The sequence below is a fragment of the Zophobas morio genome, unplaced genomic scaffold (assembly GCF_036711695.1).
Source record: "Zophobas morio isolate AGI-343-1 ecotype UQ-CSIRO unplaced genomic scaffold, CSIRO_AGI_Zmor_V1 ptg000014l, whole genome shotgun sequence".
Lineage (NCBI taxonomy): Eukaryota > Metazoa > Arthropoda > Insecta > Coleoptera > Tenebrionidae > Zophobas > Zophobas morio.
The window spans coordinates 21,322,045-21,348,893 of record NW_026972119.1 but is presented as its reverse complement, the minus strand read 5'-3'; the positions used below and the strand labels follow the sequence as shown (position 1 = coordinate 21,348,893).

Below are 26,849 nucleotides of genomic sequence, written 5' to 3'. Positions count from 1 at the left end.
CAAGTGGCCATTACCTTATACGTTACTTCTAGCAGCGCTATTCCGCGACAATTTTCGCATTTCGTAATATCTCCTTTTTGAAATATCGGGCAAAGTACTGCTTCACTCCATTGTTCTGGCATTTTTCCTTCCTTCCAACATTCTAGCACTAGTCGATGTATCTCTGATTATACTGCTTCTCCTCCGTACTTTAGCATCTCGCCTTTATTCCGTTTCTACCAGGACTTTTGTTGTTTTTTATCTGCCTTAGTGTTTCTCTGATCTCTCCTTCGTCAATTTCTATTGTTTCATCTGGGTCATCCGACTCGTTCACTCTTTCGTTCGTATCTTGCTGTGTATCCTGTTCGTTTAGCAGCTCTTCAAAGTATTCTGCCCATCGTTTTATTCTTGCTTGTTTGTCTCCTATCAGGTTGCCGTCCTTGTCTTTACAATATATTACTCGTGGTTGATAGCCTCTTTTCTCTTTTTTCACGTCCTGGTAGAAGTTCCTTATTTCATTCTTGTTAAAGTTTTCTTCTATTTGTCGTATTTGTTCTTCCATCTTTGCTCGTTTCTTATTTCTGCATATCTTCTTGTACTCTTTCCTTTTTTCTAGGTAATCTTTTTGGTTCTTCTCATTTTTTGATTTTAGATATTTCTGTCTGGCTGACCTCCCCGCTTCTATTGCTTTTCCACATTCCTCATCAAACCATTCGTTTCTATTTTTGTTGTCTTTTTTGACGAACCCTAGTACTTCTTCCTAGGTCTTCCATATGTTCTCTTGTAGTTCTTTCCACCTCTCTTCTATAGGTATGTCTTGCTCTGTTGATCTTATTCTCTCATTCATCTTTTGTTCGTATTCCTGTTGTGCTTCAGCTTTCTTAAGTTTGTTTACATTTATATCACGTTGCGTCTTCTTTCCTTCTTTTTGCTTCGGTATTTCTTGTTTGAGGTCTGCTCTTACTAGAAAGTGGTCTGAATTCGCTTCTGCTCCCCTGTAGCTTCTTAATCTGGTTATTAGTTGGGCATCTCTCCTTTCTACCAGTATGTGGTCTATTTGGTTGACCGTTTTTCCGTCAGGTGACATCCATGTGCCTTTGTAGATCTCTTTCTGCGCAAAGAAGGTGCTTTTGACTACCATTTTATTTTCTTCTGCAAACTCTATCAGTTTTTCTTCATTTTGATTCGTTTTTTGGTGTTTGCTTTCTTTCCCGATTGTTGGCCTGTAGCAATTCTCTTTACCTATCATTGCATTGGCGTCTCCTATAACCATTTTAATGTCATGCTTTGGTATTTTCACATATTCTCTTTCTAGTTCTTCGTAATATTCTGTTTTTACTTCTATATCTTTCTCTTCAGTCGGTGCATGTATATTCACTAGGCTTATTTTCCTGTACTTACTTCTCAATCTTATATAGCTCATTCTTTCTGAGATTGGTTTGAAGGTAATTACTGCTCCTTTCAGGCTCTTCTTTACCATGAATCCTGTTCCTAGTTCTCTGTTGTCAATTCCGCTATTAAATATTATGTAGTTGTCTATTTCAGTGATGAATTTGCCTTTTTGTTTCGTCTCTTGTATAGCTGCTACATCTATATTATACCTTTGTAATTCTTGAACTATTTGTTTGAGTTTTCCTTCGCTATATGTTCCTCGAACATTCCATGTTCCTATTATAATTTTCGGGTTTTTCTTTCTCTTCGTAATTCCTATCGGGTCATCCATGAGCTTTGCATACGTCGTCATTGTTTTCCGGTGTGTGGTTTCTTCCTCTGTTAGTTTTTTGGATTTTCTTTGGGGTGCGACGGTGCTTTCACTAATTTGTCTAATTTAGTGTCCCAATGCCAGACTTCTCCTGCCCATATCATCTTTTTGTACCCTACTTTTGCCTCGACTCCTTTCCCTTTTTCTGCTGCTGCTATTCCTCTTATTTTCTTCTGTATCTCGCTCTCTTGTTTGGTGTAATCGTCTTCAATAAACGTTTTTGATCCTTTTAATTTGTTCTTCTGTTTCGAGATTGCTCTTTTTGTGTCCCAGTTCTCTATCTTTGCTACTACTATGTCGTATTTTTCGCTGACTAATCTTGCGTCTTGTATCTTAGTTTGGATTCCGACCTTATTTTTTAGGAGTTCTTCAACCTCTGCTGTTATTTCGCTTCCTTGTATTTTCCCTCCTTTGATTACGATGTTGTTTCTCCTTTCTGCTTTTTCCAGTTTTTCTAAGTGTTGCTCCACTCTCTCTAATCTTTCGGTCAGTCTTTGGTTTTCTTCTCTTAGTGTTGTTACTTCTGTTTGGTATGCTCTTTGGTCTCTTTTCATTTCTGCGATTTCCTCCATTAACGTTTTGAACATATTCTTTACTTCGTCCATGGCTCCTGCTTGTACCCTCTTCTGCTTCCTCTGTACTCTTTGACCTTCCGGTGATGGTGAAAAGGAGGTTTCTCTTTTTCGTTTCTGGTTGTCTTGTTCTTCTATTGCTAGTTTGTGTCCTTTTTCTGGTTCAGGATTCCCGTTTAGCTTTCCCTAGCCCACTTTCTTGCTTCCTGTGTATCTAGTACGTTCCTGTGTAGGGTCTTTTGATTCTACACTTTCCTTAATAATTGCTGTCCTTACACTTCTTGGTGCTTCTTATTCTTATTCCACTTCATTTCTTTGTTTTCCACTACTTTTCTTTCGCTTTTGACGCTCGATATCTCTCGATTTTCGAGTTTGGATTTCAGAGCGCGTTCTGCTTATCGTAGTCAGGACCGTACTTCTATACATAATCATAGGTCAGCGAATACAAATTACCAAAATCTTAAAACTATATTTTACCAAAGTCACAATTCCAAAATTCTTTTATACTATATAGTGCCCGATTTGTTAAAACATCGATTTTTGTTAAAAAATCGGGCACTATATAGCATGTGTAGGACTATACAATTTAAGACCCATTTACTATGTACAATTTTGAAATGACGTCATCGCATTAGTGGAGGGGATGATTAGATAAATTTTGATTAGCGTTTTACCATCTACATGATATTCCTAATATAAGTACAAAATTTCACAACAATCGGTCCAGTACTTTCGGAGATTATCTGTCTAATAAAAATCCGGGACGGCAGACAGACTGACAGACGGACAGACGGACAGCAGACGGAAATGGCAGACCTATTTCTTCGTCTTCTAGGGGTCATGATCATGAAAGATCGAGAAAATGTAAAAGTAGAGAGTCGGCCGATGGACTCGATTACAATACTTCCTCTGCTTACGCTCGGGAAGTAACAAAATACCGCAACCTCTCGTTTCCCTTAAGCAGGCGCTTTTCACTATAAATAAATGAGTAGCCGTATCACGGCCCTATAAAACAGTAGTTGACGTTTTCCATGAGTCTCCAAGGAAATGTAATTCTCAAGCAGATCTTATCAATTTTGTAAACGTATACATGCAGACGTACGCCGGATGAAAAGCTCGTCTATGTGCGGACCGGTTACTGATTCCAACATAATGTATTGACAGATTTTACAAGCCATTCTCGCCGCCGATATCTTATTCAGATTTTAGCGTCGACTCATATTCAATACCATTCAAACTGTCACGGCGTACTCAAGCCAGCTTTTGATGTCGATACGCCAGGAATGAATTATTTATGACCGTCTCGGTGAAAGCCGATACTCCTGAATTGTCTTCGGAACTTAATTAACTTGACCGTAAGTTGTTGGCTTTGAGCAGATCTGCCAGAACAATGCACGTGACGGAGGAAACTTTGTCATTATTCGAGCTTTGCCGTATTGTTCGGATGCTAAAACGCGCAAACTTTTGCTAATCTCGGAGAAAAAGAACGACCTTCGAGAGGATGATAAAATTTTTCTGCTGAAAAAGGAGCATTTCAGCTGAATTCGATTTTTGAGCGACGTGGAACGTGATAGTTTAGGGTTTTTTTGGAACAGTTTCTGCATTGTAACTAGTTCCAACAGAAACGTAGACGGTATGGAAATATTGGACCGAGAGGGATTTCCAGTCTGGAAAGCTTCTTCAGAACTTACTTAGTTTGCACTGTCGCTTCAAGTTTGGTTAAACAACTTTGCGAGTCTAAAAAAATTTAAATGTGTGGATAGAGTGTCCAGCGGAGATGCTGGTTCTTGCTTGTGACTTGTGAGATAGTTAACGTTTAAGTGAAAATTTCGATTTAAATTTTCTTATTCTCTTAAACACGATTTTGTTGCTTGAGGATAGTTCAGCGCAAGCTAAAACCAAAGCCTAGTTTATGCGACTGATTATTTAATTTCCTTTCCCTTGACAAGCATTAATTACAGAAATAAAATGGGCGCGTTACAGCAACAAAGAGAAGATTATACAAAAAATCTTAATTTCTGAATACCCTAACACAACTTTTAATTAATCTGCGTTTGTAAATGTTATGAACCAAATTTAATCTCTCCCAAAGCTGTCCTTTATGGCAGCGGGGTGCTTGTTAATTAAAACGATGTACAACTTGTTTTAAAATCGACAAATAAGTCGAAACTATAATAAAGCTTTCTTTTTGCGACTAAAATTGCGCGCCAAGCTGTTATAACTTTTAGCAGCTGGCTCTATTTCAAGTGACTCTATTACTAAGTCTAGTTTAATAAATAATTACCCAAGAATCTATTACTGTAGACGACGGCACTAAGAACTACCCATTCTGGTCGTAAATAATGCAGACACCGGAAAAACGTAGCGGTTAGGGAGTTTCCACATTTAACAAACAGTATGAATTTGCAGGAATTTCTTGATCATATCGCACGAACACGCTTCTGGAAGTCGTTGTTTTAGTGTATGGGTTTTGTGTTTTCTTTACTGACGAGAGTGGATTTTGCTGTATATTTTAGTTTCAAGCAGTTGGCGAGCTTGCAAATTTTGTTTCTTTTGAGGAATTTTTTTATTATTTCTAATGGAATAAAGTCAGGTCAGATGCTTCAAGTACAATCAAAAGAATTTCGAAATTAGACATTTTGTCTTGTTAAAATTTCAGAGATCTTTTTGTATACATTTTCTATTTAGTTGATTAATTAAGATAGTTCTCAAACGTTGATGTTAATTTTTTTTTGTACGGGTAAAAATTCAACACGGATTTATAAACTACACATATAGGACTATGTTATTTTAATCAATTTAATACCTATTTACTATGTACAATTATGAAATGACGTCATCAAATTTTTGATGGCGATGATTAGCCAAATTGTGATTAGCGTTTTACCATCTATATGATGCTCCTTAAAATTTGACAACAATCGGTCCAGTAGTTTCGGAGATTATCAGTCTAATTAATTACCTTTAATAACCTCTTGGCTCAGGTCAGCTCAGATGTTGAAAGAATACTATGTATATTAAGAAAAAAACAAGCCAAAGATTAAACCCCACCCACACCCGCCCCTATCTCAATTCTCAATTGTGATGAATTTTTCATTCGTTGTCAGATCGAGGGGCGGGGCTTAATTGCAAGATCCATATTTGTATACAAGAATTTACCATTTTAAACATTGTTCTGAAAGGACGACTACATATCTTAAGAAAAAGGCAAAATAAATGCCCCGCTCACCCGCCCTATCTCAATACTGATGTTTTTTTTATTGTCAAGACACAAAAGAGCGGAATTTAATTGCAAAATCCTTATTATTTCCCTACAAGAAAGACATATTTTTGAGTAGTGTGTTATTCAAAAAATACTATGTATATGAAGAAAAAATTAAAGTTAGAGGATAAGCCCCACCCATACCGTTCCTGACCTAAATAGTAATGAAGTTTTCATTAGTTCGCAGACCTAGGGGCGGAGCCTAATTGCAAAAAATTCATATTTCCTTACAAAAATTACCATTTTAAATGTGTTTTAACTTTCTAAGAATGAAAAATATCATCACAATTGAGATGGGGTGGGTGGGCGGGGTTTATATTTTGGCTTTTTTTCTTAATATACGTAGTATTCTTTGAATAACACGTTATTAAAAACATGTCCTTTATTTCTTGTAGAAAAATAAAAATTTTACAATTACTCGGCTCACGACGAATAAAAAAAATCATCACAATTGTGATAGGGCGGGTGCAATTATTTCCTTGCCAAAATGCAGCATTTTAACCATGTTTCAACTCTCGTGTTGTGAAAAGATGGCAATGTATATTAAGAGAAGGAAGGCAAAATATAAGCCCCGCCCACCCACCCAATCTCAATTGTGATGATTTTTTTATTCGTCGTGAACCAAGAAGGCGGAGTTTAACTGCAAAATCCTTGTGTCTCTACGAGAGTTTAAAAACATGTTTTAGAGTATCGTGTTGTTCAGAAAATACTACGTATATTCAGAAAAAAATGAAGTCGACGATTAGACCGCACCCATACCTTCAATGATCTCAATTCTCAATTGTGATGAATTTTTCATCCGTTGTCAGATCGAGGGGCGCGGTTAATTGCAAGATCCATATTTGTCTACAAGAATTTACCATTGTAAACATGATTTAAGTTTTTTGTTCTGAAAAGACGACTATGTATATTAAGGAGGCAAAATATAAGCCCCACCCACCCGCCCTATCTCAATTGTGATGGTTTGTTTTATTCGCCGGAAGTCAAGAAGGCGGAGCTTAACTGCAAAATGCTTATTTCTCTACGAAAAATTAAAAACAGTATTTGATAAGATAAGACTGATTTTGGCACTTTTGACATTTTCGACCACTTTTCCACTACTTCCGAAAATTAATTGAAGACATTCTCCTGTAAATTTTAATATCTAGAAATCATTTTCGGCTTCGTTTCTACGAAAACTCCTACCGTTTTTCCAAAATCGCTAATTGAAATACGGCTATTTTTAAAGATTGGCGCTTTTTTCAGTTTTTTCATATCCTATTATTAGTTTCCACTCCCACTCGACTGAAGAACATCATTAGCCCCGCCCACCCACCCTGTCTCCTTTTCAGTGATTGATTTTATCCAATCTCAATGAAATGATCTTATACTAAACGGAAATAAAATCGTTAGAATGAGAGTAGGAGAGGTGGGCGGGGCTAGTATTTGCTAAAATAAGACTGAATTTGGCAAGTGACATACACTCTAAGAAAATAGATGGCAGTTGGGCGGGGCTAGAGCTGCTAAGATAAGACTGATTTTGGCAAATGACATACCTTCCAAGAAAATAGAAGATGAGTGGGCGGGGCTAGTGCTTGCTTAGATAAGAGTGATTTTGGCAAATGACATACCCTCTAATAAAATAGAGGGTGGGTGGGCGGGGCTAGTATTTGATAAGATAAGACTGATTTTGGCAAATGACACCCTCTAACAAAATAGGGGGCGGGTGGGTGGGGCTGGTACTTGCTAAGGTAATACTGATTTTGGCAAATGACATACTCTCTAAGAAAATAGAGGGTGGGTGGGAGGGGCTAGTATTTGATAGGATAAGACGGATTTTTGACATTAATACCGTCTAAGAAAATAGGGGGTGGGTGGGTGGGGCTAGTACTTGAAAAGATAACACTGATTTTGGCAAATGACACCAGCTAAGAAAATAGAAGGCGGGTGGGCGGGGCTAGTATTTGATGAGATAAGACTGATTTTGGCACTTTTGACATTTTCGACCAGTTTTGAACTATTTCCGAAACTTAATTGAAGCTATTTTCCTATAGATTTCAATATCTGGAAGTCATTTTCGGCTTCGTTTCTTCGAAGACTCCTTCCGTTTTTCCAAAATCGCCAATTGAAATACAGCTATTTTAAGAGATCGTCACTTTTTTTTGTTTTTTTCACATCCTAGATTCTATTATTAGTTTTCACTCCCACTCGATTGAAGAACATCATTAGCCCCGCCCACCCACCCTGTCTTCTTTTCAGCGATTGATTTTATCCAATCTCTATGAAATGATCTTATACTAAACGGAAAGAAAATTAGTCGTTAAATGAGAATAAGACAGGTGGGCGGAGCTAGTATTTGCTAAAATAAGACTGATTTTGGCAAATGACATACACTCTAGGAAAATAGAGGGTGGGTGGGCGGGGTTAGTATTTGATAGGATAAGACGGATTTTGGCAAATAACATCGTTTAAAAAAATAGAGGGTGGACGGGCGGGGCTAGTACTTGATAAGATAAGACAGATTTTGGCAAATAACATCGTCTAAGAAAATAGAGGGTGGGTGGGCGGGGCTAAAATTTGATAAGATAAGACTGATTTTGGCACTTTTGACATTTTCGACCAGTTTTGAACTATTTCCGAAAATTAATTGAAGACATTTTTTTGTTGATTTCCATATCTGGAAGTCATTTTCGGTTTCGTTTCTTCGAAAACTCCTACCGTTATTCCAAAATTGCCAAATGAAATACAGGTATATTAAGAGATTAGCACTTTTTTTGGTTTTTTCACATTCTAGATTCTATTATTAGTTTTCACTCCCACTCGACTGAAGAACATAATTAGCCCCGCCCACCCACCTTGTCTTTTTTTCAGTGATTGATTTTATCCAATCTCAACAAAATGAATGATCTTATACTAAATGGAAATAAAAGTAGTCGTTCGAATGAGAATACGGAAGATGGGCGGGGCTAGTACTTGCTGAGATAAGACTGATTTTAGCAAATGACACTCTCTAAGAAAAAACAGGGCGGGCGGGCGTGCGGGGCTACTGCTTGCTGAAATAAGACTGATTTGGGCAAATGACATCCTCTATAAGAAAATAGAGGGTGTGTGGGCGGGGCTAGTATTTGATCAACCAACAGTGATTTTGGCAAATGGCATACCCTCTAAGAAAATAAAGAGTGAGTGGGTGGGGCTAGTATTTGATGAGATAAGACTGATTTTGGCAGTTTTGACATTTTCGACCATTTTTGAACTATTTCCGAAAATTAATTGAAGACATTTCTTGCTGATTTTAATATCTGGAAGTTATTTTTGACTTCGTTTTTCGAAAATCGCCAACTGAAATACAGCTATTTTAATAGATTAGCGCTTTTTTTTTTGGTTTTTTCACATCTTAGATTCTATTATTAATTTTCACTACCACTCGACTGAAAAACATAATTGGCCCCGCCCACCCACCCTGTCTTCTTTTCAGTGATTGATTCTATCCAGTCTCAATAAAATGAATGATCTTATACTAAACGGAAATAAAATTAGTCGTTAGAACGAGAATAGGGGAGATGGGCGGGGCTAGTACTGGTTAAGGTAAGATAGATTTTGGCCAATGACACACGTTCTAAGAAAATAGAGGATGGGTGGGCGGGGCTAGTATTTGATAGGATAAGACGGATTTTGGCAAATGACATCGTCTAAGAAAATAGAGGCTTGGTGGGCGGGGCTAGTACTTGCTAAGGTAAGACTGATTTTCGCAAATGACATAACTCCCACACGACTGAAAAACATAATTTTGACATTTTCGACCATTTTTGAACCATTTCCGAAAATTAATTGAATACATTCTTTTGTTGATTTCGATATCTGGAAGTCATTTTCGGCTTCGTTTCTTCGAAAACTCCTACCGTTTTTTCAAAATAGCCAATTGAAATATAGCTATTTTAAGAAATTAGCGCTTTTTTTGGTTTTTTCACATCCTACATTCTATTATTAGTTTTCATTCCCACTCGACTGAAGGACATAATTAGCCCCGCCCACCCACCCTATTTTCTTTTCAGTTATTGATTTTGTCCTATCTCCACAAAATGAATGATCTTATATTAAGTGGAAATAACATTAATCGTTAGAATGAGAATCCGGGAGATGGGCGGAGCTAGTACTTGCTGAGAGAAGACTGATTTTGGCAAATGACACTCTCTAAAAAAACAGAGGGCGGGTGGGCGGGGCTAGTGCTTGCTAAGGTAAGACTGATTTGGGCAAATAATAAACCCTCTAAGAAAATAGAGGGTGGGTGGGCGGGGCTAGTAGTTGATAACATAAGACTGATTTTGGAAAATGACATACCCTCTAAAAAATTGAGATTCTTTTGTATTCTATCAAAAACAAAACAGCATCAGGAGCCCATGAGGTTCACAACAATTTGGTTAAAAATAAAACAGAGGAACCACAAGATTATTTTAAATTCTTAAAAAAGTATAATCGGAACCTCAAGATTTTTTGAACTACATATTTTCAAAATAAAAACAGTAAGGATTTCCAAGATTACTTCAAATTGTTTCAAAAATTAATACAAGGGGTTTCCAAAATCGTTTTAAATTTTTCAAAAAAAAAACAGCATTAGGAGACCCTGACATTTTTTTCAATTCGGTCAAAAATAAAACAGCGGAAGCCCTTGAGATTTTGGAAAGAATTTAGGTGTGTTTGTTTTGAAAGAACTTGAAATTCTGTCTGTTTTTATTTCGAAGAAGTTTCAAAATCTTGGGATCACTAGTGTCTGTTTTCAAAGAATTTAGAAGAATTTTGAATGAAGTGGAAAGAATTTCAAAAAAATTGGGGGCCATAGCGATTTTTGTTTTTAAATAAAGTAACAATCTTGGAGGAGACTCATATTTTGGTTTTGAAAGAATTTGTGAAATCTGCGTGACCTGGTGTTTTCGTAACAAAAAAAAAACTTGGAGTCATCTTGTCACTTTGAGTCATCTTTTAAGAATCTCAAAAACCTTTAATTCTGTATTTCTGGTGTTTTTATTCTAAAATTTATTTTACGTTTCGAGCTCAGGTGCAAGATTTTAATACGGGAATTGTAAAAATTTCCAAGTTTGGGAAATTCAATGTCAACAGTTCACGTGGTCGCTCATTTAAAGTCATGTTAAGGAGTGATTCGGAAGCAGTCACACTTTATTTTTGAGTATCGCGTTGTTCAAAGAATACTATGTATATTAAGAAAAAAATAAAGTTAAAGATTAGGCCCCTCCCTTACCTGCTCTGATCTAAATAGTAATGAAGTTTTCATTCGTTGGCAGATCTAGGGGCGGAGCCTAATTGCAAAATCCATATTTCCTTCCAAAAATTTACCATTTTAAGAGTGTTTTAAGTTTCTAAGAATTACATTTTGCCTTTTTGTTTTAATATATGTAGACCTATTTTTACAACAAAAACTTAAACTGCTTAAAATGGAAAATTTGTATAAATTTTGCCGATTTTGCCGCCCCATAATTGCAAAATCGATATTTCCTTACAAAAATGTACCATTTTAACCTTGTTTTAAAATTTTTGTTGTGAAAAGATGGCTATGTATATTAAGAAAAAAAAGGCAAGATGTAAGTACAAAAAATCCAGAATTCTTGCCATTTTTCGTTCCATTTTTTTCTGGATACCACTAATATTTCTAGTAAATTATGAAGAAATTCCTTTTGATTCACATTTGCAACTATGTTGTGTACTATAGGATTATAAAATCGAATGTCATGAAATTTATAAGTTATAACATATGGCATATCATAATCATAGTGTAAATGTTGGTGGAAAGAAAATATTCTTCTTTTTATCCCTGTATATTATAACCCAAAACTACGCGATCTAATTTCCCCGACCGGAATAATTCCAAAACTACTCGACCACACAACTTAGACTCCCATCACGGTCGATCGTCGTGTTGAATATTTCATTCCGAAATAATCTTAAGAACGTCCGGAAACTCCCCCATCTCCCCCGCACTTAATGGCCACTATACAGCCCGAATTTTTAAACATCCTTCCGCATTAAATCCGGCATCTGGCTCCAGATTGAGCCAATTCTTCCGATAAACACGCTTTTTCCAGCGTCTAACGCGTGTCTGCTTCGATGAGACGCCGGTTTGTTCTTTGATTTGGGAACCATTCGGGAACAGTATCAGGGGAAATTTAATTCAATGCGTTTTTCGGCGGCGAACCCTCTCCGGGAAAAGTCGTCGGCGTTTTAATTCGGACGTGTGGGCCGGCGAGGGCCGACTCTTTGATATTAATAAATTGGTGGTCGCAGCACCACTTAAGTTGTAGTTTCGGAAGTTGTTCCGGCGAAATTTCGTATTAGCGACATCAAACAGCCAATTTGGAATTGGCCGTGTGGCCTTGTTTCGAGTCCGGAGCACCCGGAAAATCGATAGCGGGGAAGGAGCGCAGACATTTGGGCATTTTGGAATGGGCGAAGGTTTTTCGCGGGTTAAGGGCGTCTTTGTGGAGACTTTATTTGCGGGAACGGGGCTGAGAAACCATCAGTCACGCTGTCAGCGGGGTTTTGCTGAGGGAAAAAAGCGAAGATGAGCGGCTGGTTATGGCGGAGTTGGGAAAGTGTATGAAATGAAAAGGGGCAGGAGATCTTGGGGCTGGCGGCGAAGTGCAATTGCTACACAACGAAAAGTCACCCAATAAACGGACATGATGTTTCGAAATTTATAATTAATTTTTGATATTAAACATGATATACGAATTTGAAAAATAGGGCGCACGAACTTTCCGGAGAACAAAATTAATTAACTTATAATATGTGGCCTATGTCAGATTAGAAGATTGACTGCACGAACGGACAACTGGATTCGTTTTTGCCATAGATGAGTGTTATTTTTGTTATGTGATCTGGTTTATTTTCAAATCTGGGTGGGGTTAAGTCAAGTCAGAACACGTTTCAGCCAATCAAATATAGAAGAGATGAGAAAAAAAGTGCGGTCAGTACAAGCCAGATTTAGTCAGGTCAGATCAGGCTAAGTCAGATCAGGTCAGGTCAGGTCAGGTCATTAATTAACAATATCAAGAGTTACCACTAGAATTAAGAGAGGGTAAGTGGGCGGGCCTATTGTTTGCACGTAACACTGCAGAAATTCCTGAACTTAACTCCGCCCACCTCCTTTCTCCATTTCACTGACTTATTTTATTTACTGTAAAATAGGAATCGAATTTTGATTTAACAAGCGGCAGAATGTAAGATTTAACTCAAAGTCAAAAGTGGCTCCGCCCACCCACCCCTACTCCGTTTTGATGACTCATTTTATTGGCATTGAGACGGAAGTTGGATTTTATTTTGACAAATAATAGAATATAGGGCTAACTATTTTTTAATAAAATTTTTATTTTTATTCGAAAAACGACGTTGCCGTCAGCCTTTAGAAAGAAATCTTAAAAAATCATATGAAGTAGATACAATTGGGTACAACTGTAAACGCGTACCTCTTCTCCTGACTAGTCAAATGATTTATTAAGGCGGAGCTTGTGCAAGTAGGAGGAGTATCAGTAATATTGTGTTCTAATATAGTTTTCACGTTTGTTTATTTAACTGCAGAAATACCTAAACTTAACTCCGCCCACCTCTTTCTCAAATTCACTGACTTATTTTATTTACTCTAAAATACTCAACGTCAAATTTCCTTTAGAAAATCTAATTATTAATAGCAATAAAATCAACGTATATGTAAATAAACTTTTAAACAAAGAAGAATTAAAAGGATTTTTAGTACGTAACGGTGACCGAATCTCGTTCAAATATAATAATCAAAGTAAAACAGAAAATATGCCAAATTTATTCGCAGAAATGACAATAAAATGTCCCGTAAATTTTGAAAAATCGTTATTAAAGTCCGAAAGAGAAAACATATCAGGTTATAATTAAGAAATTAATGAAACGTCACAAGCGGATTTAATGGAAATTGTTATTGACTGTTTTTCAAAATTTTATACATATTTCCTCAATAAATAACATACCATTAAAATGTGTTTTATTTAAACGCAAAAAAAAAACTGCTAGGTGTGGGGTTCGAACCCACGTTCCCTTTCCAGAATCAGAGCTTAAATCTAATGCCTTGGACCGCTCGGCCAACCTGGCTACACTGAAATGTTTCGAACTTTGATCTAGGAGCCCCATTATATAACTTCTAGCATACGAATCCTCAATGTAGAAAGTGGGAGAGAAAGAGAGGCAGTCGAAAGGAAAATGGGGAGTAAGATGAACGCAGAGGAAATTATCGAAATGATAGTCCGATTTAGAGGAGATTGGGACAGGATCAGTCAATACATCGTAAGAGTGAAAGTAGTAGAAAGTAGAACAGAGAAGGAGGATAGGAAAAGGAAGGAGAGAATAAAAGGGACAGTGACGGGGTAATTTAAAACAGTATAAAAGATGAGATAAGATATAATATTAGAAAGGAACCAATTAAAATCGCCCTCAAAAAACTAAATTAATTTATTGGTGGACCGAAAAAATCGGAGAGTTCAAGAAAGACCCAGAAACGAAAGAAATGGAAGCTTGGAGTAGTCACAGTGTAATAGCTCCAAGAACATCTAATATTCTTAAAAAGGACACTTGGTACCCCTAAGAAGATTTCATATTTTTAAAAAAGACAGTTGGGACCCCTGAGAAGGTTTCACATTAAAAAAAACATTTGGCGCGCCCGAGAAGGTTTTACATTTTTAAAAAAGACAGTTGGGACCCCCGAGAAGGTTTCATATTCTTAAAAAACATATTTTAGCCCCCCGAGAAGGTTTTACATTTTTAGAAAAAACAGTTGGGAACCCCGACAAGGTTTCACAATTAAAAAAAATGTTTGGGGCCTCCTAGAAGATTTTACATTCTTAAAAAATACATTTGGTGCCCCCGAGAAGATTTTAACATTCTTAAAAAATATACATTTGATGCTCTCGAGAAGGTTTTACATTTTTAAAATAGACAGTTGGGACCCCCGACAAGGTTTCACATTAAAAAAAGACATTTGGCGCGCCCCAGGCGAATTTACATTTTTAAAAAAGACGGTTGGGACCCCCAGAAGGTTTCACATTCTTAAAAAAAAGATGTTTTGGGCCCCCGAGAAGGTTTTACATTTTTAGAAAAGACAGTTGGAACCGCCGAGAAGGTTTCACCTTCTTAAAAAAACACGTTTGGGTCCCCCGAGAAGGTTTTACATTTTTAAGAGAGACATTTGGGACCTCCGAGAAGGTTTCATATTCTTTAAAAAACACGTTTAGGGCCCCCGAGAAGGTTTCACATTCTTAAAAAAAAGACGTTTAGGGTTCCCGAGAAGGTTTTAACATTCTTAAAAGAATACATTTGGTGCTCTCGAGAAGGTTTTACATTTTTAAAAAAGACAGTTGGGACCCCCGACAAGGTTTCACATTAAAAAAAGACATTTGGCGCGCCCCAGACGGTTTTACATTTTTAAAAAAGAAAGTTAGGACCTCCGAGAAGGTTTTACATTTTTAAAAAAGACAGTTGGGACCCCCGAGAAGGTTTCACATTTTTAAAAAATCACGTTTGGGGCCCCCGAGAAGGTTTTACATTTTTAAGAAAGACATTTGGGACCCCCGAGAAGGTTTCACATTCTTAAAAAAAACCCGTTTGGGGCCCCCGAGAAGGTTTCACATTCTTAAAAAAAAAAAACGTTTGGAGCCCCCTAGAAGATTTTACATTCTTAAAAAATACATTTGGGGCCCCGGAGAAGGTTTTAACATTCTCCAAAAAATACATTTGATGCTCCCGAGAAGGTTTTACATTTTTAAAAAAGACAGTTGGGATCCCCGAGAAGGTTTCACATTCTTAAAAAAAGATGTTTGGGGCCCCCCCGAGTAGGTTTTAAAAACGACCTTTGAGACAACTGAGAAGGTTTTACATTAGAAAAAAACATTGGGCGCGCCCTGAGAAGGTTTTACACTTTTAAAAAAGATGGTTGGGACCCCCGAGAAGGTTTCATATTCTTAAAAAAAAGACATTTGTGTCCCCCGCGGAAGATTTTACAAGTTTAAAAACAGTTGGGACCCCCGAGAAAGTTTCACATTTTAAAAAAAATACATTTGGTACCCCCGAGAAAGTTTTACATTTTGAAAAAAGACAGTTGGGACCCCCGAGAAGGTTTCACATTCTTAAAAAATCACGTTTGGGACCCCCGAGAAGGTTTCATATTCTTAAAAAAACACGTTGGGGCCCCTGAGAAGGTTTTGTATTTTTAAGAAAGACATTTGGGACCCCCCAGAAAGTTTCATATTTTAAAAAAAACACGTTTGGGGTTCCCGAGAAAGTTTTAGCATTCTTAAAAAAATACATTTGGTGCTCCCGAAAAGGTTTTACATTTTTAAAAAAGACAGTTGGGACACCCGAGAAGGTTTTACATTCTTAAAAAATCACGTTTGGGGCCCCCGAGAAGGTTTCATATTCTTAAAAAAAACACGTTTGGGACCCCGCAGAAGGTTTCACATTTTAAAAAAATACATTTGGGACCCCCGAGAAGGTTTTAACAGTTTTAAAAAATCACGTTTGGAACCTCCGAGAAGGTTTTATATTTTTAAGAAAGATATTTGGGGCCCTCGAGAAAGTTTCATATTCTTAAAAAAACACGTTTGGGGTTCCCGAGAAGGTTTTAACATTCTTAAAAAAATACATTTGGTGCTCCCGAAAAGGTTTTACATTTTTAAAAAAGACAGTTGGGACCCCCGAGAAAGTTTCACATTCTTAAAAAATACATTTGGGACCCCCGAGAAGGTTTTAACATTCTTAAAAAAATACATTTGATGCTCTCGGGAAGGTTTTACATTTTTAAAAAGACAGTTGGAAGCCCCGACAAAGTTTCACATTAAAAAAAGACATTTGGCGCGCCCCAGACGGTTTTACATTTTTAAAAAATACATTTGGTGCCCCCGAGAAGGTTTTACATTTTTAAAAAAGACAGTGGGGACCTCCGAGAAGGTTTCACATTCTTAAAAAATCACGTTTGAGGCCCCCGAGAAGGTTTTACATTTTTAAGAAGGACATTTGGGACCTCCGAGAAGGTTTCACATTCCTAAAAAAAACGTTTAGAGCCCCCCTAGAAGATTTTACATTCTTAAAAAATACATTTGGGACCTCCGAGAAGGTTTCACATTCTTAAAAAATCACGTTTGAGGCCCCCGAGAAGGTTTTACATTTTTAAGAAGGACATTTGGGACCTCCGAGAAGGTTTCACAATCTTAAAAAAACGTTTAGAGCTCCCTAGAAGATTTTACATTCTTAAAAAATACAGTTGGTACCCCCGACAAGGTTTCGCATTAAAAAAAAAACATTTGGCGGGCCCCAGACGGTTTTACATTTTTATAAAAGAGAGTTGAGACCCCCGAGAAGGTTTCACAATTAAAAAAAAAACGTTTGGCGCTTCCTAGAAGATTTTATATTCTTAAAAAATACATTTGGTGCCCCCGAGAAGGTTTTACATTTTTAAAAAAGACAGTTGGGACCCCTGAGAAGGTTTCACATTCTTAAAAAAAACACGTTTGAGGCCCCCGAGAAGGTTTTAACATTCTTAAAAAAATACATTTGATGCTTTCGAGGTTTTACATTTTAAAAATGATAGTTGGGATCCTAGAGAAGGTTTCACATTCAAAAAAGACATCTGGCGCGCTCGAGAAGGTTTCACATTTTTAAAATAGACAGTTAGGACCCGGAGAAGGTTCTACATTAAAAAAAAAGACATTTGGCTCCCCTGAGAAGGCCTTATATTTTTAAAAAGGACAGTTGGAATCCCCCAAGAAGGTTCTACATTAAAAAAAGACAATTGGGACCCCGAAAATTCCCATTAACATTACCTTGCTTTTTACAATCTTACAAAAAAATACATTTGGGGATCCCCGGGAATGTTTTAGATTTTTAAAAAATTCAGTTGGGACCTCTTTGAAGGTTTCACATTAAAAAAAAGATTTAAAGTGGGGTAATTTCATGAATAAAAATTTTGTATATGACGTTCTAAACATAGACAATACACAATGCGATAGAAAAAAAGAAAAAGCCAAGTTTGGATTCGAACGCGTGACGTCCGGGATGCCTTACGCTAATGGTAACCTGTTATTATATTAATTTTTGCATTATGTTTTTGCAAAAATTTGGACAGTCAGGGAAAAATTCAAAGCGGATTCGTACACCACACTTATAGGACTGTATTGTTGTATAAAAGTTGAATCAAATAAATATAGAATTCCTTTAAATGACGTCATCAAATTGTTGGTGGGGATGATTAGCAAACACGTCGAGAAAATATAAAAGTGTCATTCGTCCGATGATACTGACGACACCATAATAAATATGTAGACTGAAGATTTCGTATTTGCTACGTTAGAAGAACGTGATTGTTAAGCCATTACAAATATTAGAATCAACGTCTTGGCGTTTCTTGGACTTATAATGTCAAAACTACCACGTCAAGATCAGTGCAGGTTACTTTTCTAAAAATCAGATATTGTTTACAAATAAATAGCAACACTTTTACAGAGTCTGTTGGCTACTTAATATAAAAAATTCAATAAGTGCCTCTTGAGACTCGACTTCTTAGCAAATATAATCAGAAGTGGTTTCATAAGAGCTGTGAATTTATCGATTAAGTATAATATGGTAACTTGTTGCACGGCCTCAAAGAAAGTCGATTGTCAATTGAAGTATTTAAAAAGGTTATCCAAGTGTTCACTATACTACGAAACTCTAAAATTACTTTTTATTAACACTTTCAAAAACTAAATACTTTTAAAATTAAAGATTAGTAATTGCAACGATTTGTGCGCAACGCGCACTTTCAGTGTGAGAATAACATCTTCCTTCCATTGTCTAATGTTTTATTTAACATTACACAGTCCGGACGCTAGACGATGTGCTTTTTGTGTGAGAAACAAACCACAACAACGAGAAAAGCAAAATACACGTTGAAACTCTGTTTGTTTTAGTTTTTGAAACAGAATAGTAATTTTTTACCGGACCATTTCACCAAATGTAAACCAAACACCAATTCCCATTAACGTTACCTTACTTTTTATAGACCTCCTGCGGGCGCCGCGATTTCTTTCAAAAGCAACAAAGAGAAAACATGTATTTGGTTTTAATTAGTCTTTTCAAACGCATTTATTATTAGCGACAGCAACAATACTATTCATAAACATGTATTGACGTATCGTTTTGTATTTAATTTAACAGCTTTTAAAAATTTAGGGTCGGTTATTTGAGCTACTATTGATTAAAATTTTCTGTTTAATAGTTCGAACAGAAAACGACAGAAAAACCACTTAATTTAAAACTGATTGCCCTTCAAAACCCATACATTTTTAATACTTATTGACGAAACACAAATTGAAAATTTATTGTTTTCCAATTATTCGATCACATCTAATATTCACCCAGATTATAAAAGCGCGTGCAACATCACTCCAGCTTCGCTTAAAAGCGTCCGGTCCCAAGCCGCCTCCTTGCCGTGCACCTTCGCACAATTATCTCCGAAACAGGTTAATTGAGCCCGAATGGGCAAATTACGTGCCATTAATCATACATTTTCCGATTCGGTGCGGCGCGCTCTCCTCTATTCAGAAAGCGCTTAATGTGAATCGTGCTTTTAATAACGGCGTCCTTGATGACCGCAGATAGCACTTTGAATGTACGGCGGGCGGCAAGATGGGGCGGCAGACAAGCACGTTATGTTGAACGCAATATTAATGGTGTTCCACTGACTCTATTACCATCATTCAAAATTCCCTCGGCCTTAACTACAAAACAGCCCGCGAATTATTCGGAGCGGTGTCGGGGATAATGGCGACAACTGCACCGAGCGCCACGGACAAAACGGCTTTTACAAATCGGTTTAATGTCGGGCTTGCAATAATTGGGATCATTAATCAACGACTACCTGGGATGGAGTTTTGCCGCGATTTGATTAATTGAGTAAGTTTTTGGTGGCGGCGGAGCGACGTCTGGTACGGGAACACGAAAACATAGCGCTTATTTATTTTTTACTTCGCGAGCGCAAGCGAAGCGTGGTCTATTTGTCGTCTGTGTCAATTTTTATTAGATGGATACACTCCGGAACCACTCGATCTGTTTCCAGGGAGAGTTTGTCCTGTGGAGCAGGTGAAGCAATGTCTCAGCAATGAATTCACTCTGTATTATTATATTTTTGAACAATAAAATGTATATACATTTTTTTAATATTAAAAATTTTACTTCCTTTGAAAATATATATATAAAATTTTGATTAGGACACCGGTGCTCTGGTCTACCACGGCTACGATTTCCAGATGATCCTATTCTCCCTGAGACATTTCTGTCTTTTGTTTTTGAAGTAACTTGAAAGAATCTAGAGAATCCCTTGAGTTCTGTTTTTGAAGTAGTTTCAAACAATCTCGGGGACCCCTTGTGCCTGGTTCTTGAAGTAACTAGTTTGCAAGAATCCTGGGATCCCATGATTTGTTTTTGCAATAATTTAAAAGAATCTCGGAGACCAACTGTGTTTTGTTTTTGAAGTAGTTTTACAAATTTTCGTAGATCCCTTTCTTGGTTTTGACGTAATCTACAACAGTCTTGGGAATCTTTTGTGAATGATTTTTGAAGCAGATTGAAAGAATTTGGGATATCCCTTGTATTCGTGTATTTTGTTTTTGAAGTAGTTTGAAAAAATTTCTGGCACCTTTTGTGTTTTGTTTTTGAAGTAGTTTAAAGCTTTCTCAAGATTAGCTTCTTTCTGGTTTCTGAAGTTTAAGTAGTTGCCTTGGTGTTTGAAGTAATTTGAAAAAACCTTCGCAGCCCCTTATGTTTTGTTTTGGAAGTAATTTCAAAGTATCTCGAGGAGCCCTTGAATTTTTTGAAGTAGTTTGGAAGCATCTCGGAGACCCCTGGTGTTGTTTTTAAAGTAATTTGAAAGAATCTTTTTTCTTATATTTTAAATAATTTTAAAAGAATCTCGGACACAAGTGGTTCTTTGTTTTTGAAGTAACCTGAAACAGTCTCGGGGATCCTTTGTGTACGATTATTGAAGTAGATTGAAAAATCAAGTAGATCGGGACCTTTTGAGTTTTTTTTTTAAGTAACTGGAAAGAATCTCGGGGACTTCTTATGTTCTGTTTAAGTAGTTTATAAGAATCCTGGAGACACATTGGATTTTTTTTTTGAAGTAATTTGGAAGAAACTCGGGTCATGTTTTTGAAATAATTTTAAAAGAATCTCGGGAACTATTGGCGCTTTGTTTTTGAAATAATCTTAAACAGTCTCGGAGATCCCTTGTGTATGGTTTTTGAAATGGATTGAAAGAATCAAATAGATCCCTTGTTTTGTTTTTGAAGTAGTTTGAAAGAATTTCGGGGACCACTTTTCTTTTGTTCTTGAAGTAGTTTAAAGAAATCTCGGGGATTCCTTGTGTTGTTTTTTGAAGTAGTTTGAAAGAATCTGTTGTCTTGTTTTTTAAGTAATTTTAGAAGGATGTCGGGACCCACTGGTATTTTATTTTTAAAGTAATCTGAAACTGTCTCCGGGATTCCTTATGTATGACTTTTGAAGTAGTTTGAAAGAATCTAGAGACACCTTGCGTTTTTTTTAAGTAACTGGAAATAATCTCGGAGACTTCTTATATTTTTTTTTAAGCGGTTTGTAAGAATCTTGGGGACCCATTGGATTTTTGAAAGCATCTCGAGGACTCCTTGAGTTTTTTTTTTTGAAGTAGTTGAAAAGAATGTCGGGGACTTTTGTGTTATGTTTTCGAAGTAGTTTGAGAAGAAGAATCTAGAGGACCCCTTTATTTTGTTTTTGAAGTAGTTTAAAAGAATCTCGGGGACTCCTTATTTTGTTTTTTGAAGTGGTTTGGAAGAATCCCTGGTCTTGTTTTTGAAGTGCTTTTAAAATGATCTCGGGGACCACTGGCGCTTTAAAAGAATCTCGAAGACTACTTTTCTTTTGTTTTTGAAGTAGTTTAAAGAAATCTCGGGGATTCCTTGTGTTGTTTTTTGAGGTTGTTTGGAAGAATCTCTGGTCTTGTTTTTAAAGTAATCTGAAAGAATCTCTGGGATCCCATGTGTATGATTTTTGAAGTAAATTTAAAAATCAAGTAGAACCCTGTTTTGTATTTGAAGTATTTTGAAAGAATCTCGAGACCCATTGAGTTTTTTTTAAGTAACTGAAAAAAATTTTGTAGACTTCTTCGGTTTTTTGAAGTTGTGCGTAAGAATCTTGGGTACCCATTGGATTTTTTTTAAGTAGATTGAAAGAATCTCTTGTCTTGTTTTTGAAGTAATTTAAAAGAGTCTCGGGGACGGGTTGTGTTGTTTTTTGATGTAGTTTGAAAGAATCTTTTGTATTGTTTTTGAAGTAATTTAAAAGAATTTCAGGGAGACTCCTTGCGTTGTTTTTTGAAGTGGTTTGAAAGAATCTCTTGTTTTGTTTTTGAAGTATTTTAAGAAGAATATCGGAAACCACTGGTACTTTCTTTTTAAAGTAATCAGCAGATACTCTCCGGGATCCCTTGTATATGATTTTTGAAGTACATAGTTTGAAAGAATCTCAGAACCCACCGGTGCTTTGTTTTTGAAGTAATCTGAAACAGCCTTGTGTATGATTTTTGAAGTAGGTTGAAACAATCAAGTGGGATTCATTGTGCCTTGTTTTTGAAGTAATTGAAGAAATTTGAAAGAAACTCAAGAACCCTTGAGTTTTTTTTAAGTAATTGGAAAGAATCTCAGAGACTTCTTGTGCTTTTTTTTAAGTAGTTTGTAAGAATCTTGGGGATCCCTTGGAACCCTTGAATTTTTTTTTGAAGTACATAGTTTGAAAATATCTCGAGGACCCTTTTTATGTGTTTTTGAAGTAGTTTAAAAGAATCTCGGGAACTACTGGTGCTTTGTTTTTGAAGTAATCTGAAATAGTGTCCGGGATCCCATGTGTTTGATTTTTAAAGTAGATTGAAAATCAAGTAGATCCCTTGTGTTTTGTTTTTGAAGTAATTTGAAAGAATATCGAGACACCTAAGTAAATGGAAAGAATCTTGTGGGCTTTTCGTTTTTTTTGAAGTAGTTTGTAAAAATCTTGGGGTTCCTTTGGATTTTTTTTTGAAGCAGTTTGAAAGCATCTCGAGGAACCCTTGAGTTATTTTGAAGTAGTTAAACTGAATGTCGGAGACTCTCATGTTTTGTTTTCGAACTAGTTTGAAAGATTCTCGGGGAGCACTTTTGTTTTGTTTTCGAAGTAGTTTAAAAGAATCTCGGGGACTCCTTGTGTTGTTTTTTGAAGTAGTTTGAAAGAATTTCGGAGACTTTTTGTGCTTTTTTTAAGTAGTTTGTAAGAGTCTTGAGGACCCCTTGAATTGCTTTTTAAAGAGTTTAAAAGATCTTCAGAACCCCTTGAAATTTTCTTTCTTTTTAAGTAATTTAAAAGAATGTCGGGAACTACTATGTTTTGTTTTTAAAGTAGTTTGAAAGAATCTCTTGTCTTGTTTTTGAAGTAATTTTAGAACAATGTCGGGAACCACTGGTGCTTTGTTTTTAAAGTAATCAGCAAACAGTCTCCGGGATCCCTTGTGTATGATTTTTGAAGTAGATTGAAAAATCACGTAGATCCCTTGAGTTTTTTTAAGTAACTGGAAAGAATCTCGAGGACTTCTTCTGTTTTTTTTTTGAAGTAGTTTGTAAAAATCTTAGAGATCCCTTGGAACCCTTGAGTTTTTTTTTATGTAATTTAAAAGAATGTCGGGAACTCCTGTGTCTTGATTTTGAAGTAGTTTAAAAAAATCTCGGGGATTCCTTGTGTTGTTTTTTGAAGTAGTTTGGAAGAATCTCTTGTCTTGTTTTTGAAGTAATTTTAAAAGAATCTCGGAAACTACTGGTGCTTTGGTTTTCAAGTAATCTGAATCAGTCTCGAGGATCCCTTCTATATGATTTTTGAATTAGGTTGAAAAAATCAAACGGATTCCTTGTTTTGTTTTTTAAGTAGTTTGAAAGAATCTCGGGTATCCCCTTGCTTCTGGTTTTTGAACTAGATTAAAAGAATCTCGAGACACCTTGAGTTTTTTTTTTTAAATCACTGGACAGAATCTTGTGGACTTCTTCGTTTTTTTTTAAGTAGTTTGTAGGAATCTTGAGGACCCCTTGGTTTTTTTTTAAAGTAGTTTGACAGTTTGAAAGCAGCTCTAGGACTTCTTGAGTTTTTTAAGTATTTTAAAAGAAGTTCTGGAACTCATGTGTTTTATTTTTGAAGTAGTTTGAAAGAATCTCAGGGACCCGTTTTGTTTTGTTCTTGAAGTATTATCTCGGGAAAACCTTGAGTTTTGTTTTTGAAGTAGTCTAAAAGAATCTTGAAGATCCCATCTTTCTGGTTTATGAAGTAATTTGAAGGTATCTCAGTGGCCCCTTGTGTCTTGCTTTTGAAGTAAATTTGATAGAATTTCGGAGTCCTGCGATAAGGGCGGATAGATCTGCTGAACCATCACGGGAAAAATTGGGACAATAAAAGTAATAATTGTAATTGTAATTGAATGATCTACCAAAATCCGTTAAAAATATATACGTTGCAATTAAAAAAAACATAATTTGAAGTCGCGATGTCAAAGACAAATGCGTGATGGTTGCAGTATACTAAATTAAGCTTAAAACAACGGCGTTTATAAAATTTCCATATGTCTATCCGTTTTCAACGTAGATATTAGACCACCAAGTTTTATCTTAATTAATCAGACTTTTAGTTCACACAAAAGAGATCGCAGTGATTAAAAATCCGCGATACTGAGTTGGGTTGTTTTATGACCTGAAAATTTGTTTGGATTCAAAATTTGCTGACACATCATTTCTTTGAAACTGATTTCGGTCAATGGGTTTGTTTAGGTTATCAGCCAAATTAAATTTACGAAAAGACACCTTACTGAACCGGATGTAATATAATTATTGATTTGAGATATTTTGAAGACTGAAAACCGATTCTAGGGGTGCCAACTGGAAGTTAGATAACCAAAAAATTAAAGGTCAACGCTCAAAACTCATCCCCAATTTGTTTCATCAAAATCAAAAAAGTGTTTCATAAGCTTTAGTCACTATAAGTTAATAGTAGCTCTACTTAGGCTTTTAGCATTAATAAGTAAATGAAGGCAACTACAAAAACTGGCCATGCTCTGCTCGAAATTCAGCTGCGACCTGAGCTACGTGTTAAGACAACCCATTTACATCGTCAAATAAGACGGAATCCCTCTGAGCTCAATCGTGCAAGATTTACATTGTCCCGAGACAATAATCCTTCGTTTTTGGATATTACAAGTAAGTCTGTTGATCTGCTAATTAGCGCCAAGGGACTTCCGGCCCAACACGCCACATCTTCTTAGCTAGCGAGTACAGTACCCCGAAATGTCTACAATTCCGAATTAACGAGAGTTCCCTAATTGGTCGCTGGGACCGCTAATAGATCGTTTAAATAATTTGTAGTAGGATATTTGTAGAGCTCGAAGTGTGCATTCTGGCCGAACTGGCTCATTCGATCAACCTGCAGCCTTGCTTAAAATTCATAAGCAAATTTAACTACCAAATGGAGTATATTTGACTTTCAAAATAAATTTGGAAACGAGCGCCGTTATCAACGTTAATGAATGTGTTTAGCGTCGATTACAATGGGGAAAAGTTGCATTCAACGTCTGTTTCAGGAACAGGAACGTTGCGAAATAAGATAATAGACAATGAGAGACGAGATGAGTAACTACTCTATCATTCCGACTCTTGCCAACTGTCCTAGAGGCGGCCAAAAATAGATCCTGTGTTGTCTGTCGTTTCGTATTGAACTTTGTTATTGGAAACGTCCACGGGATGGCTTCGGGGAGCGGGTATCAGAGATAAGATGTGATTATTCGGTTACGTTATTACAAACGCGGCTTTATCGACTCCGGGAAAATACGCTCCTGCGAATTGAACGGAGACGGAGATGTGGGGACCTGACAAATGCCACTTCCGCTATAATGAGATATCGCGAATTTACCGAACGTTAAAAATAATTCCGGGAATCTTGGCGCCCTCCCATACCGGCGTTGTGCTTACGGACACGCGATGGAAACGTAAAACACTACAGAACTGGAAAGTTTTAAGTGCCACTATAACTTACGCACAAATTATGTCGCCTGTTTTGGGACACAGTTTTTAATAAAATATACAGCGATGACAGAAAGAAAACTAAATAATATGTAACCCAATAAAATATATGTTTTAATTTTTTAATTTACATATACACACAATTATTTTATGATCTGACACAATAAAATGACACTGAGAGGAAATTACATTGTAATTAAGTGTTCTACATTTGTAAATTATGTACAAACAAATTATTAGCCAGCGGAAATTATAATGGATACAATGACGCATAGTCGCTAGATTAACTATTAATTAATATACAAAACTGAAGCCAACTTGATACATGTATTTTTTTGAAAAATTATATAAAAAACTTGATTTTGCGAACTCTTATTTGTGATTACCTCTGAACAATAAAACAAAAATAGATCTAAGTGATATTCTATAAATATGTTTTGACTACCTATATATTTTTTGGATTTGTTTACGACATTCAGTTTTTTTAATTAGGTCATATGTTCTTAGAATTCTTGTGGAGCTTTAATCACCCTCACTCAGGGCAGTTGGAACCATCAGGAAATCGGCAATTTTTCAGAGACACCAGAAAAAAAAATACACAGAAAAATTCCAGAGATACTTCAAAGACAAGACATCACTGAAACCGCGACATCGAGATTCTTCTAAATTACTTCGAAAACAAAACACAAGCGCTTCCTAAGATTCTAGTAAATTACTTCAAATACAACACCTCGCGACTCTTTCAAACTATTTCAAAAACAAAACACAAGTTTTCCCCAACATTCAATCAAATTGTTTCAAAAACAATACACAGCACAATTCCGGAGATTCTTTCAAATTACTTTAAAAATAAGACAAGGGTTAAGCGAAATTGTTTCAAACTACTTCAAAAACAAAACACAAGTTTTACGCGACATTCTTTCAGATTGTTTCAAAAACAATACACAGAAAAATTCTGGATATTGTTTCAAATTACTTTAAAAATGAGACAAGTGTTAAGCGAAATTCTTTCAAATTATTTCAAAAACAAAATACAAAGGGCCCCCGAGATTCTTTCGAATTACTTCAAAGACAAGAACACCAGGGAACATGGGGAAATTTTTTAAAACTATTTCAAAAACACAAAGAGTCCTGAGATTTTTTTAAATTACTTTAAAAATAAGACAAGGATTCCTCGA

General features: G+C 36.2%; 2 protein-coding genes across 17 annotated transcripts in view; both read right to left on the bottom strand.

Moving 5' to 3' along the window:
* Phcl-1 (pH-sensitive chloride channel 1) overlaps positions 1-26,849 on the bottom strand; it is a 310,192-nt gene that overhangs the window by 146,311 nt on the left and 137,032 nt on the right. The gene's annotated exons all lie outside the window — the stretch shown is intronic.
* On the bottom strand, positions 740-1,723 carry LOC135128893 (craniofacial development protein 2-like). The gene has a single exon (XM_064055972.1). It carries the CDS (start codon positions 1,721-1,723, stop codon positions 740-742), a length of 984 nt encoding a protein of 327 aa, XP_063912042.1.